The 14,130-nt window shown below is 58.5% G+C and overlaps 1 protein-coding gene across 1 annotated transcript in view; it reads left to right on the top strand.

Annotated features, from left to right (window-relative positions):
• Positions 1-611: 611 nt before the first annotated feature.
• Positions 612-14,130, top strand: part of NALF2 (NALCN channel auxiliary factor 2) — a 33,639-nt gene continuing 20,120 nt past the window's right edge. The window contains exon 1 of the mRNA XM_005441004.3: positions 612-1,756. Coding sequence (XP_005441061.2) covers positions 758-1,756 — 999 coding nt within the window. The 5' untranslated portion in view covers positions 612-757. The remainder of the gene's footprint in view (positions 1,757-14,130) is intronic.

Genomic DNA, 14,130 nt, shown 5'->3' with positions numbered 1-14,130 from the left:
TTGCTTGGCGGACAGCCGGGTTCACGTGGCAGAGCTCCGTTCATTTTTCGCTCTCAGGAAGCCGACAGCCTCCCGGTTAACTTGCCCAAGAAACCCTGAGCGGGGCACCGGCTGGGCTCGGGACACAAGGAGCGGTGCTCCCGGGAAGCCGGCCTCCTCTTCCTTTCGGTGCCTGCTTGGAATCCTGCCCCGGTGCCCACAAGCGGAGCGGCTGGGGGCTCCTCTCCGAGGCCACCGGCGGTGGGCCACGGCACGGCACGGCACGGCCCTGCGGCCCCCCGGGCGCCGCGTCCGCCGCAGCACCGACCCCCTCCCCGCGCAGGCTGTGTCTCCCGCGGCCGGGCCGGCGGCCGGCGCCGCAGCGGGGCTGCCCCGGGGCCCCCTCCTCGGCGCCCCCGCGGGCCGGCGGAGCCCCGGGGCCGGCGGGGTCCCGCGTGGGGGTGCCCCCGCCCGCCGCCCCCTCCCCGGGGCAGGCCGGCGCGGCGGCGGAGCGGCGGGGAGGAGCTGTCCTTCAGCACCACGGCACCTGCCGGTGCGGCGGGGGGCGGCGGGGCCGGGCGGCGGGGCGGCGGGGCGGCGGGGCGGGGGGGCCGGGCGCGCAGGCGCAGGGCGGCGCGGCTCCTCAAGGTGTTGGCGGCGCGGCCGAAGATGGCGACAGACTGAGGGCATGGGGCCCGGCGGCGGCGGGCGCGGCGGGGCCCGCGAGCTGGCGCAGCCGACGGGGAAGCGGAAAGCCGAGTGAGCGGGGGGCCGGGGCATGCCCCCGAGCGGCGGGCGGCGCGCTGCGGCCGGGGCCGGGGCCGGGGCGGGCAGCGGGAGCGGGGCCGAGCCAGCGCGGCGGCGGCGGCGGCGGCCGGCGGCCTGTAGGCGGGGGCGCGGGCATGGCGGCGGCGGCGGCGCGGCGCGGCGGCCGCAGGTGACAGCGGCGGCAGCGCGGCGTGCCCCCCCCCCCGCCGCCGCCGCCGCCGCCCCCCCGCGCCGCCCCCGCAGCATGATCCGCGGCGCCTGGATGTACCCCCGCGGGGGCGCCGGCGGCGGGGCGGTGTGCTGCGCGCCGCGCCGCAGCGACAAGCCGGTGGCCGACCCCGAGCGGGCGCAGAAATGGCGCCTCTCGCTGGCCTCGCTCCTCTTCTTCACCGTCCTCCTCTCCGACCATCTGTGGCTCTGCGCCGGGGCCAAGCTGCGGGCGCGGGAGCGGAGCGGCGCCGGGCGGCCGAGGGGCCGCGGGCCGCGGGCCCTGCTGGCGGCCGAGCCGGCGGGCGGCAGCTGCGAGGCCCTGCTGGGGAACCTCAGCCGGGCCCCCGGGCCCTGCCCCGCCGCCCGCGGCGACCTGGACTCGGCCTGCGCCCGGCTGCACGCCCTGCAGCGGCCGCGGGGCTCCCCGGCCGGCGCGCCCCTCCGCTCGCCCCCCGCCGCCGCCCCCTTCTTCGCCTCTCCCTCCTCCTCCAAGAGGACCTTCCTGCAGGCTTACTTTAGGAACTTCAACCTCTCCTTTTGTGATACTTACACGATCTGGGACCTGCTGCGGGAGATGGCCGGCCCGGACGGCCTGGACTGCAGCGTGGACAACCTGATGGTGGACTTGGTGGTGGCGGCGGCCGGGGCGCTGGGCGGGGAGGCCTGTAGCAGCTGCGTCCAGGCGTACCAGCGGCTGGACCAACACGCTCAGGAAAAATACGAGGAGTTCGACCTCTTGCTGGAGAAGTACTTGCAATCGGAGGAGTACTCGGTCAGATCCTGCCTGACGGACTGCAAGGTAGGAGGGTCCGTCCTGGGGTCCTCTCCTCACCCCCGCTGGCCCGGCCCGGTGCCGGCTGGGGGGGCCACGTGCCATCCCGCAGCCCCACCGAGCCCCGGGGTCCTGGCTCTCAGATGAGTGCCGCGGTCTCCCGCCTGTCAGCTGGGGGGCTCCCGCTGCCCCCCGAGCCCCCAGCCTGGCAGTGCTGGCGGCAGGGGTCCGGAGCCCCTGGGGAAGCTGGGACGGGGATGGTGGGAGCGGGAGGGCAGAGAGGGCTTGGCCCGAACTTGTGTGCACTCACGCGTGCCTTCCCGCCCACCCAGGCTCCAGGCATCCCGCTCCCCTCCAGCCTCGCCTGCGCAGCGCTTCATGCACGCGGGCCAGGACGGGGCAGGCATGGGGCCCCGCGCCACTGCCTCCGGCTCTGCCCAGCCATCGTTAGGCTGAGGTGTGCAGACGAGCAGTGACCTGAGATGAACCGTGGCACTGGAGCCCCTTCCCTGCACAAAACAGTTTTCCAGCTCTGCCACCCCTACTCCCCAAGGAAATGGGCTGGGGGGGCCGGGATGTGCCTGCCCCCTTGGAGTTTTCCCCATCATCGCTGACTGTCCCCAGCCCTGTGGCATGATCGGTGTTCCGAAAGCGAATGGATTGCCTCTCCCAGCGTCAATCAGAGTGAGCCTCAGCACAGTGCCGTATCCTCTCCAAAATGAGAGCCACAGTTGTGTCTCCTTCTGGAGCCCTGCTGTGGTTCTGCTGGACGCTGCCCCGCTCCCTCATGAGTCGCAGCTCCTCCAGCTTCTGCCTGCTCCAAGCTGCCTGGCTCACCTGTGCACGCTCCCTCCAGACGTCACCTCCGGGAAGTGTAATGGTCTCGATGATTAAACCTGCTTCCCTTTCTCAGAGCCGCGTCTTGGGGGAGAGGTGGCAGGGTGTGTTACAGCATCGTCCCCAGAGGGGTGGTGGCAGAGCTTTCCCCCTGGTGACAGGACGGGGCTTGGCCACTGCTCTTCTGGGAGAGTTTTGAGAGACGCTTGGAGCTGTTGCTGCGTCGCAGGTGGCTCTCGGCACAGCACTTGTCCCCTGGGACAGCACAGGAACAGCACCGGGGCGCAGCGATGGGGACACCGAGGCGGTGTCTTTCAGCAAGGGCATGATGGCAAGATCCTGGCGGCCACTCTCAGGCCCGCGTTTCTGCATTGCTTTTGTAAGGAGCCGGGTTTGGAAAGGAACTAGTGCTGGCGTTCTGGGTCAGTGCCAGGCCAGGTAATTACAATCTGCTTGTCCAAATTCCCCCTGCGGTTTCAAAGGTACATAGTATTCAGCCTGCACCGAGCGGTTTGGTCCTGCTGCTCCGCTTCCGTGGTGAGCGGAGGGATTTGGCGCTGCCCGCTGTTGTGCTGCTTCTGCTCCCAGGGACTCAGCACAAGTAGGGTCTTCCCATGCCATGTCTGGTAGAGCGCACAGACACACTCGCTTCAGCCAGAGCATCCATCTCCGCTGAGTCTGACTTGCGCTCACTGGTAGAGAAACCCACAGAGAGAAGGAGACGGAGATAAGAAAATAACCATTACTTTTGGGTCTTGGGCAAGAAGATGTTCCCATGGACTCCAAAGCCCCTAGAAACAGAGCTGTGCTTAGACGAGTCTTCATTAAGCATCGCTGGTCTTAACATCCTTGATGAGAAAGCAGGAAACAAGCTTAGAAGATGCAGAGCTGCAGGTAGCAGCAGCAAGACATGTACCTCCTAACTCGCTCTGTGTCATGTTGACGGTTGCATCCTTAAAGCATCTGCAAGCACCAGCTTTGCAATTTCACGGGCAGTGTTTGGGAAGCAACAGGAGGGCATGAGCAGCAGGGCCAACATGTATGCGCTCGCCTGGGCCACCCACGAGGAAATTTCCAATGCAGGTGTCCGAGTCTGCACGCACCGACCCGAGCCCTTGTGGCTCCCACTCGTTTCAGTCTGTTGTGAAAATCAGGTCACTTATTTAAGGTGCTTCAGTATGTATTTAGGTGCTTTACTTTAGACTTTCACAACTGTGAGTCTCAGCCTTGCCCTCTCGGGTGGCTCTTCCCCGTTTGTGAAATGAGGCTAATGCCAAACTCATCCAGTGTTGTGTTGACGAGTGAGTTTTGGCTTGATTTTGAGTCCCCTGGACTTCAGCAGGGGCTGCAGTTACTCGTTGCATTGGGAAAATATGACTGGAAGGGTTTTTAAGGCAGTCTGAATTTGTGATTCCTATCCAGATGCTAAAATCACCCACTTGTAAGTGACAGCAGAGAGCTACTGCTTGATGGTAACAACATACGTGAGCAAATGACAGCAAAATAGGAGAGGAGTGAAGGAAAATATAATAGACAGCTTGGCCAATGTGAGAGGCTCCCGCAAAATCCTTGTAGCGGGAGTCCGGTTGCAGAGCACCCTGTAGCTGAGTAAACGGGATTTAAATAATATTTCTGGGGCTAGGTGAGTATGCAGGGCAGGGGACCACACTTGCTGTGAGAGCTGGGGTCCTGTGCCACATGGCTGTGTGCAGGGGATTAGTGCTGCCTTCCATTTGCATCTTCCTATTCCGTAACAGCAGCTGAAAAATAGAAGGTGAGGAAGCAAAGCAGCTCCAGCTGACCAGCACACAGCCTCCCTCTGCAGAGCCGCATATCCCCCCCGTAATTTCATCCCCAAGGAGCAGTGCGGCTCAATAAACAGCACACACTGAGCTCTTTGGCAGCCGAGTCACCCCGGGGATTTTGGCTCTTTATTGCATCTGCTTTAAAACAACAACAAAAGCCCCACCGGAGCAGCCAGTTCCTTACAGCAGCAGGTTTGACCCCGAGTTAAAAACTTGGGAACGGCTGAGCGTTGCGGGTTCGTTTCAGGAGACACACAAGGCACATCGTTCCCCGTTAATAAATCGTCCTGAGGGCTGCCCTCGGTTTCAAGGCTCGGCAGGGGAAAGACAGGTGCTGCCAGGGGGGGTAAGCAACATCCCGAGTATCCAAACCCCGGATCCTGTCTGTGCCTGGAGCTTGGGGGAGCACTCGGGGGAGGCTGGGCCAAAATCTCCCCGGGCACTGCAGGGCATAAAAATACTGTGAAATGGTGGGGTCTCTGTGTAATTCAGCTGCTTAGATTACTCATTGCTGTAATATTCTCCTAGGCCTTTTTATTTTCTGCTTGGAAATAATTCCTGGGCAGATCCCACTTTCTGCATACACTGTTGTTGTTCCCGTGCAATGCCGTCAGCTTCCAAATCACACTCTGAAAATGTTTTACTTCTTACTCCTACAGCTAACACCAAAAATCCCTATGGCTGAGAAACAGTGAAACGTGAAAACACGTTTCTTGGGTTTATTGTTCGCTTGCATTTTGTGTTGGATGGGGTTTTTGTGGAGGCTGACTGTCACAGCCCCTCACGGGCAAGGTCCCTGGCACCGTGCAAACAGGGGAGGGAGAGGACGAAGTGGATCTGCAAGGTCCATCCGTCTTCTAAAATACATTTTGCCTCTTGCCATGAAGACCCGAGTGCCAGCTGCTGGGGTCGTGGTGCTAGTTAGTGGTGATGTGCATAAAAGAGGTGGAAAATACTTGTGTTTGCTGGTCTGTAAAAGAGAAAATTCATTTAAATATTCAGGAGCAGCCATCTGCCACCTCCATCTCCCCTCTTCCTGCGCTACTTGTACCCTTTGGCACTGCAAGACATGATGAACTTTGTGCTCTGAGTGGTTGTGGTGCCACGTTGGTAGCATCCTTCAGAAGGGCTGGAGGAGGTCATGGCCTGGTGACGTACGTGTTGCAGCTGACTATCCCTCGGGAAATGCGGGGCAGCAGCAGCCCTTGCAGCACGCGAGCTGTCAGCTCAGGCTTTGCAGGACTTTAGTGCAGGGAGAAATCCCCATCCCTCTGAAGCGATGCCCTGTGGGATGCTTTTGGCCGGTTTGCGCCCTTTTATCCGAACAGGCAAAAAGCGGCGTCGCTCCAGCTCAGCCACCGCCAGATGAGAGGTTTGCTTCTGCAACGGCAGAGCGCTGTGTTTTTGCTGTCTCCCTCACGAACAGCCGCTGTGGAGAGCTCTCCTAAAACTGCATGCTCCCACCAATACTAGGGCAAATCAAGATCTATGGGACAAAGCCAGCTGAATTAAGGAGTCATTAGGTTGCAAGAAACAAAGCTGTGGAGAGAGAAGGACTGACAGCCAGGAGCTGCAGGGCTGGGGCTGGTAACAGAGCACTGATGGGAAGGCAAGGCTGGACAGGACCTGTTGCATCTCAAATTATATTAGATTACCAGGGTTTCTCTGCGTGCGTGGGCTGGTGGCTGTTGAATCCTGCTGTGACCCTGGCCAGATCTGTTTCTGCACCTCTGGTTTCCCCGTTACCTACCAGAGAGCCTGTCTGGGGGAGCCTGGCAGGGCAGGATTTCACGCCCAAGGCTTTCAGGACGTGCTGGTGTTTCCCTGCTGTGGGTGCCCAGGTGATGCAGTAAGAGGCAGAGGCTTGTGCCCCTGTAAGGTGCCTTGACATTGCACCTGGCACAGTCTTTACCAGGCGGCAAAGCCCCCACTGAGTACCTGGGGAGCTGGGTTCAGCTGTGGTGTCTGGGTTCAGCTCCCTCCAGGGGTCCTGTTCTCTTGCTCTTGTTTAGCCAGAAATAGCATCAGCGATTGGTGCCTCTGCTGAGCGTCCCTCCCTGCAGAACATCTTTTAGAAACCCAAGCACACCAGGGCCAGCAGCTTTGGGAGGGCCATGTCTTGGGGGCATCCCAGTGCTAGGGATGCCTCTTGGGGGAACCAAAGCAGCACTTTACCTTCACAAAAGCAGCTCAAATTGAGTTTGTCTGGGCTAGGCTTATACAAAACGCTGCACAACCTGGTGCACTCTGGCTCTGAGTGTGGATAGTGCTTTGCACGGAGGCTCGTACACAGAGGGGAGGTCCTTCAAGACCCACAGCAAAAGTGGTTTCACCAAAATCTTGCTTAATTTTTTTTTTAAAAAGTGTGGGGTTACATTAATATTACGGCTTCCAGAGAATCCACTGATGGGTGACAGCAAAGCTGCACCCTGGGCTACGTCCCCTCTTGCAGCTTTAATGGACTCGTGGGTGCTGCACCAGGAGCAGTGGCACCCGGGAGGGGAGAGGCTGCTCCCAAGCACCCGGGCAGCTCTGGTATCTGCACCTGGAGGTTTTCCTCAGAAACAAGCCTGGATGGTGAGGTGGAGCTTTACTGGCATTTCATGAGGTGAAAAAAAAGTTCCAGAGTAATTCCAGTGGATCAGCGCAGTAAGTCATTTGGCAGCTTTAGCAAAACCATGTGCATGAGCTTAGCCAAGCATGCAGCTCCATGTTACACACTGATTCCATGTAAGCAAATTGTGTAAAGAATTTGAACAAAAGGAATGTTTGCGCTTAGGTATGCAGTTACGTGGCCACAGCCCAATTAGTGCGCCTTGTGTCAGGTGCCACCTAGATGCTTGAAAACAGAGATCAAAGATCAAAAAACAGAAGAACCAAAAAATGAACTGATGAAATGAATTTGCTCTGTAATTAAAAAAAAAGCATCAAGGTGTCAGGAATGCTCCAGTGGTGCCTGGGATGCGTAGGAGCACTGCAAGCTGGGAGGGAAGGGGGATGCTGAGCCGGTGCTTGGACAGTCTTGAGCTTTGCTTGGGATCGAGGCATCTCAAGATGCCTGGGTGTGTGCCGTGGGCTGGTGGCCGGACCTACATGGTTGCTGTGGGGCAAAGCAGCCTGGGGTGTGAATGGGGGCAATTTACCACTGATTTCCATGGTGGTTGCCTGCCTGCTTTGGGCTGGTTCATTGTCTATTGTTAACGTCTGTCAGTGGCGCTTAAGGGAAAAAAATAGGAGTTTATAAAGGCAGCAAGTCTCCGTGCAGCAACAGGCAGGTTGGCAAATGGTGCAGGGAAGAGTGCAAGGGAGGGCGAGAGATCTGTCTCCATCAAACTGTCACCAAGTAGCTACAAGTGACGCAGGCGCCAGCGCCTGTTCCCGCTCCCGTGTGCTCCTGGCTGCGCCTGCTGCCTCCAGTGCTGCATGCACGCACGCCCAGGCTCCTTTCTGCATGTGCCCGGCCCTGGGAGCACGATGCGCATGGAGGCTTCGCTCGTGGGGTGGAACGACCTCAGAGAAGCAGGCTCAGCTCCAGCAGCAAAGGCACGGTGTGATACTTCAGCAGCTAATGATGCTTTTTGGAAAGCGTCCAGTGTGCCATGGTCCCGTTGGGTGCAGGCAGCCTCTGGGAGCCAGTGTGCCCAGCAGCATGTGCGACAGTATCGGCAAAATGTGTGACCTGCTAAAATTTCACAACCCGCCCAGGTCCCCCCTTTTCTGTACGCATCCATTGCCATGGGCTGCCTGGGGTGGCCCAGACTAGGCATGGCTTGCAGTGCTGCTTTTTGTAACAGGCAGTGATGCATGGTGTCCCCACGGACAAAGGGATCTGCTAGTGTCACGCTGACTGCCAGCTGTGTGAGCATCCTTGCACTGCCAGGGGAGAGGAGGCAGCACCCTCCCCACAGCTGGGCACTGAGAGGTGCAAAAGGACGCGCACAATGTCTGCCTGAACCCAGGACATCGCTGGACCTGCTCACACAAAGGGTTTCACTGGGTCCCTGTCCGGGGGCAGGCATCTGTTGCATCAGGAAAGGGGCCTTTTGAGCACAGCGGGGGTCACGCACAACCTGGCCTCCCCCCATGGCAGAGACCACATGGCACCACCACAGGGCTCGGTGCGGGGGAGCCCTGAGGACCACCCGCAGCAGCCCCAGCCCCTCCACACCCCAGGAAGCAGCGGGGGTCTCATGGAAACATCCCATGGCCCCAGGCCTGGCCCTGCGGATGCCCCACGAGGCTTTCCCCCTGCTTCCCGGCTCTGGAGCTGCCTGCCAGGGTTGGAGGCAGCAGAGGCAGGAGCGCAGGGTATACCTGACTGCCGGGGGCTATTCCTGCTGTCACTGGGATGCCATTAGGATGCGACTCATGCCTGGCTCCACGCAGAGGAAGCTCGGCTCGGCTGTCGTTTGAAGGGCAATGACTCAGGGACAGCAAATCTGTGAATGAGACACGGAGGCTGCTTGGGCGAGAAGTAGCCATCTGTCCACGCTGCCTCCAGCCCCAGCTCCTGTGGGCAGAGCCGGTAGCTGCCCGCCTGGGGGGGGCTCAACCAGTTTAGCCTCGCTCCTCTTCCCTGTTTGGCTTTTGCTCTTGGCTTCTCCCCAGGGCCTCTCCCAGCCATGCTCCTGAGGTGTCAGAGGGAGGAGTGGTGCTGGGTGCGGGCAGCCAGCATGGGCTCCCCCAAACTCTCCTGATGTGGCTGTTGCGTTAAAAAAGGCAGCATGGAACAGCATTGCTGGGCAAGTTTTTGGCTTTCCGGAGACCCGCCTGCATAAGCATCCCAGTGCTCCTTGTCCCAACTGCAGAAGGGAAATCCTGCCTGCCCTGTTCATCTCCTCAGGTGTAAAAGATACATGTGTTTGGCATCTTGGCTGACATGTTATCTCTGCACGGCAGCTTCTGCAGCACTTGTGATGGACAGAGGCTGCAGGAGGGTGAAGGGGTGTACAATGGTAAGGGGAGCTGGAGAGGGGCGACTGAAGCCAGCGCCAGTGGCAGGAACGGGATCTGTGTTTCCTCCAGAACAGGGAACCTAGTGCGCCTCGTGCCTGCGGGCACCGTGCTGCAGCAGTCCCCAGCAGTCTCCACTATTGGTTGTCACAGAGGGAGTGGAGACAAGCAGAGATTTTCTTGGAAGTTTTTAAACAGGCATGTTTTAGGAAGGGCGGCAGGGGCTGACCAGTGCAGGGGGAGCAAGAGCTGTATTTTTGCATTTAGCATACTAAGAGTGCAAACTTCAGCCCCCTCCAGACCTGGGTCTCTCCCCGACCTGCTCCTGGTCTTCAGTGTCATATTCTGTGCAGCTGGATGGTAGAGAGTAAGAATGACCCCATAGCCAAGAAGTAAGCTGTAAAAGATCGGTCCTCATGGCTGAGGATATAAAGCAACTACCACCAGGCCAAGATCAGATGGGAGCTCTGCTCTGGATGGTTTATTCCTCCCAACAAGGTCTCCAGCATCATCCCCAAAGCCCCTGCTTCTGGGGGCCTCTAGGGATGAGTCGGGGCAGGTCCTGGTTTCCCTGGGCCCTCATCCCACCCCAGGACCCCTTCAGCCCCACTCCTGGGGGATCTCCACCTGCTTTCACTAGAACTTCCATTCTAGACCAGGGGAGCAAGCTAATGTCTTCCCATGAGATGCATCAGTTTCAAAGAAGTGGTGTATTCAAAAAGGGAATAAAACCTTTAGCCAGAATGTTCCCAGGCAGCCACATTACCAACCACTGCTTGCAGCTTGCCCACCACACAGACCTGCCTCTGCAAACCGGGGCAGGAGATGCTTGTGGAGGGAGGGAGAAGTCCTCATCCATGGCCACCTCTTCCCCTGCATATTCCCCATGCCTGGGTGGTCCCAGCTCTTTGAGCTCTCACTGGGCAGGAGGGGTGGGCAGGCAGGGTCTGGCAGCCTGACTGAGCCCAGGGCAAGCAAGGTCAGCTGTTGGCAATGGTTATTTCACAAGCAGCAGCCGCTCTCTTCCCCTTGCCATGTGTGAGCTGTTACTAAAGGGCCTGCAGCCCCCAGTGTGGGGACAGGGGATACCTGGGTGTGCAGATGCTGGTTTGTGTTTGCAGAGTGCTCTGATGGTATGTTTGAGATGTTCCCTGCAGTCTCTGCTTCCACCTCCATCCCAGAGATGTCCAGGAACTCCTGTTCTTCCTGATCCCACCCAATTGCTCAGGCTGGCTGGTGGGAGCAGGCATGGGTAGGTGATGGGAGAGGTATTGGTGTGGTAGAGAAGCACGGCATGTTTTGCTGGCTCCCTGCACTGGCTGCCTGGTGCAGTCAGCATGATTTTGCTACTGGATGCAGTCTGCAGTCTCCAGATCCTTATTTGATCCCTGGGGTTCTTCAGCGCATGGCTTCTAGCAGAAACACCATTTGTAGAAGTGCTGTTTGTTGCTTGTGTTTGGCAAAATTTTGTAACCTGTTCCATGCATCTGTCCGCCTTAGCCTGGCCCTGCTTCCTGTGGGACTGGCAAGGATCAGAAATCTCTGTGTCCAGGGAGTGTATCTGCCTGCCTACTGAGGAGGGATGTTTGTGCAGGCAAGGCATGTGTGACACCGAAGTCCTGTGATTTTTTTGCTGCCTCCTGCTTAGTTTGTAGATATGTGGTTTAGATCTGTACACCTGTAAGTTATTTGGATCTTTGTAACTCTGAGTGAGGCCATTTCTCTTAAGCGGGCAGCAGAGCTTCCCTGTCCGGTGCCCTGAGCCCAGCCATGCCCGCAAAGCAAGCCTGCTAGCTGTCATACCTGGGTTGGAAGCACTTGGTGTGTTGCAGCCTGATACTGAGCTGGTTGGACATGTGGAAAATACACCTGAGGAGGTGCTTGCAAAAAATCAAGGCATTTGACTGAATGGTGTTTATGAAATTTGCCCAGTGTTCCCCTCATACCTCTGCGGCACGGGTGGCAAAGCAGTGTCTGCAGAAGCCTCTGCATACGTATACAAGAGCAGCATTTGCCCTGATGTGTTACTTGTTTGTTGTCTTTCATTGCTTTTCTGTTAGAATGAGATTGACGGGGAACAGCAGTAGCTGCCGGGATGGAGGGCTGGCTCAGAGCACGGTCCTGGGGCAGCAGTGAGCCCAGGGCACAGGGTGGCTCTCTGGATGCTTCTTGCTGGGCAGAGAATGGAGCAAGAGCAGCCCTGAGGAGAAGGACTTGGGGGTGCTCATGGACAGAAAGCTTGATGGCCTGGCCACGTGTGCTTGCAGCCCAGAAAGTCAACTGAATCCTGGGCTGCACCACAAGCAGTGTGGCCAGCAGGGCAAGGGAGGTGGTTGTCCCCCTCCGCTCTGGTGAGACCCTCCCTGCAGTATTGTGTCCAGCTCTGGGTCCCAATGTAAAAGGGACATGGACCTGTCGGAGCAAGACTGGAGGAGGCCACAAAGGTGGTCAGAGGGCTGGAGCCCGCCCCTCTCCTATGCCAGCAGGCTGAGAGAGCTGGGGCTGCTCAGCCTGGAGCAAAGCAGGCTCCGGGGAGACCTTCTGGCACCTTCCAGTACCTGAAGGGGCCGACAAGAAAGCTGGGGAGGGGCTTTGTACGGGGGGGTGCAGTGACAGGGCGGGGGGGGAATGGCTCTAAGCTGACCGAGGGCAGACTTAGGGCAGATACTGGGAAGAAATTCTTCCCCGTGAGGGCGGCGCTGGCAGAGGCTGCCCAGAGCAGCTGTGGGTGCCCCATCCCTGGGGGTGCTCAGGGCCAGGCTGGACGGGGCTGGGGGCAACCTGGGCTGGTGGGAGGTGTCCCTGCCCCTGGCGGGGGTTGGGGCTCGGGGGGCTGTCAGCTCCCTCCCAGCCCAAACCAGGCTGTGATTCTGTGATGCGATCTATGAAATGCAGAGGAAGCACTTCCCCTCTGCAGAGGATAAATAACTTTCATACCATGCTTTGGAAATTCAAGTCTCTGTGTATTAATGCTACCAAAAATGCCAGCCTCTTTGCTCACCCCCTTGTCTTGCAGCACTCTGACTGCAACTTGCTGCCTTCCCTCCTGCACCCATTTGCTCTGTGGGTGGTGGGGTGCTGGGCACGCAGCCCACAGGCTCCGTGTGCTGGCTGTTTTCGAGGGTCTGGCAGGCAGCAGTGGCCAGGGAACCCCCAGGGCTTGCCCACATCCTGGCTCTTGGCTTGGGAGGGAAAGGCAGCCTATGGGCAGGGCAGGCACAGGAGGACCAAGCAGATGTGCAGCTGCATTTGTGGCAGCATTACAGAGAGGAGAGGAGAGCCCGTGCCTGTCCTGGGCATGCTCCAGGGTAAAGCAGCAGGGATGGGGCTTCCCTGCAGGAGCGCATCCCTTGAGGCTCAGTGCCTGAGGAGGAGTAGTGCCAGGTAGGAGCATCTGCCTGCTGCTCACCATGGAGACTGGGGTTTTCCTCACCTCCCTGGGTGCCATAAGGCCCCACCTGGAAGGGACGGGGAAATTTCTGCAAGTGGTGTTCAGCCAGGGATAAAAAAAAAAAAAAAAAAAAGAAGAGGTTTCAGGTCTGACAGGAACCATGTCCAGTTCTGTTGTCTTTGTCAGTAGAAGCTGCCAGGAGTGGTGATAAATGTCTAGAAAATTGTTTGCTATATTTAAGGGATCTCTGCACACAAGTTAAGTGTAACAGGCCCTTGCAGCTGCCTAAACAACCCCAGCATCAGTGTGGGAGACTGTGCACCTCCCTCAGGACCCCGAAGGGTGCCTGCGAGCTGGGCTGCCGAGGCAGGATGCTCCTGTCTTCCCACTGTTTGCTGCGTAAGGGAGCTGGGAAAAGCCAGTTCCTGCTGCTCATCCCCTCCGTGAGGTACATCAGGCACGGTGTGAGGCAGGCCAGGTTCCTCCCACTGCGGGGTGTGCCTTAGACCCTGTACCATGTTGTATTCCTGTTCATGCGAAATGGGTCTGTGCGGGATGCTGCGTACCATGCAAGCACTTGAGCGAGAGCAAGGGGCTCCTGGCAGCACGCAGGATTGGGCCCTCACGTGTGCCAGTTGTGAGGGCAGCCCTGTTGTGACACCCCAGCATGACCCTTGCTGGGCTGGGCACTCGCACCCTACTGAAAAGGATGGTCCAGCCTAACTGCTTCCTTGGACGGTAAAAGCACCAGCTCTGCCGAAAAACTTCTTCCTTGCCCCCGTCAGCGGGTGGGTAATTTATGGCTCGTGGCACTGAAGTGTCTAGCCTTTATTTTTTTATATCCTATCTGATATAACAGGATGTTCTCATTATCTGTATGAATGTTTAATCTACTTTTGAATCCTGCTAAGCTCCTGGCTGCAGCAGTATCTAATGGGAGTGAATTCCTCTAGCAATGCTAATAGATTGCAGGGACCTGACTTTCCCTCTGTCTCAACTCAATGGTGTTCATCTTCAGCTTCCTAGCAGTCTTTAATTACTTTTAAAGTGATTGGGCTGATAGGAGGCTGGGCTGCTAACTAACCCAGAGGTTACCCGCAGCCTGGCCGGGGGCTGGCCGGTGAGTGCTGGGCACATGGCTTTCCGGAGCCATGCTGGCTAGGACAACTACGGCTCAGACGTGGCTGCGTTTGGAAGCAGCCCTCCTGCCTGCCTCCCTGAGCCCTACCACCTTCTGAGGCACTCTGCAAACCTCAGGAATTGTTTTAGGATGCTGGTTAATGGTCCTCCAGATTCTGTCTTCCTGCAGCCAGGCTCCTGCTGCCCAACGGGTGCTTGCGGGAGTGCAGCGCTCGGGATGGGATGCTTCCCCCAGCCTGTCCCCGTTGTCTCCTTGGTTTTGTAGCTGAGCCACG

The sequence above is a fragment of the Falco cherrug genome, chromosome 15, assembly GCF_023634085.1.
Source record: "Falco cherrug isolate bFalChe1 chromosome 15, bFalChe1.pri, whole genome shotgun sequence".
Classification (NCBI taxonomy): Eukaryota; Metazoa; Chordata; class Aves; order Falconiformes; family Falconidae; genus Falco; species Falco cherrug.
The sequence above is the reverse complement of the archived record's forward strand: the minus strand, read 5'-3'. Positions and strand labels throughout refer to the sequence as shown.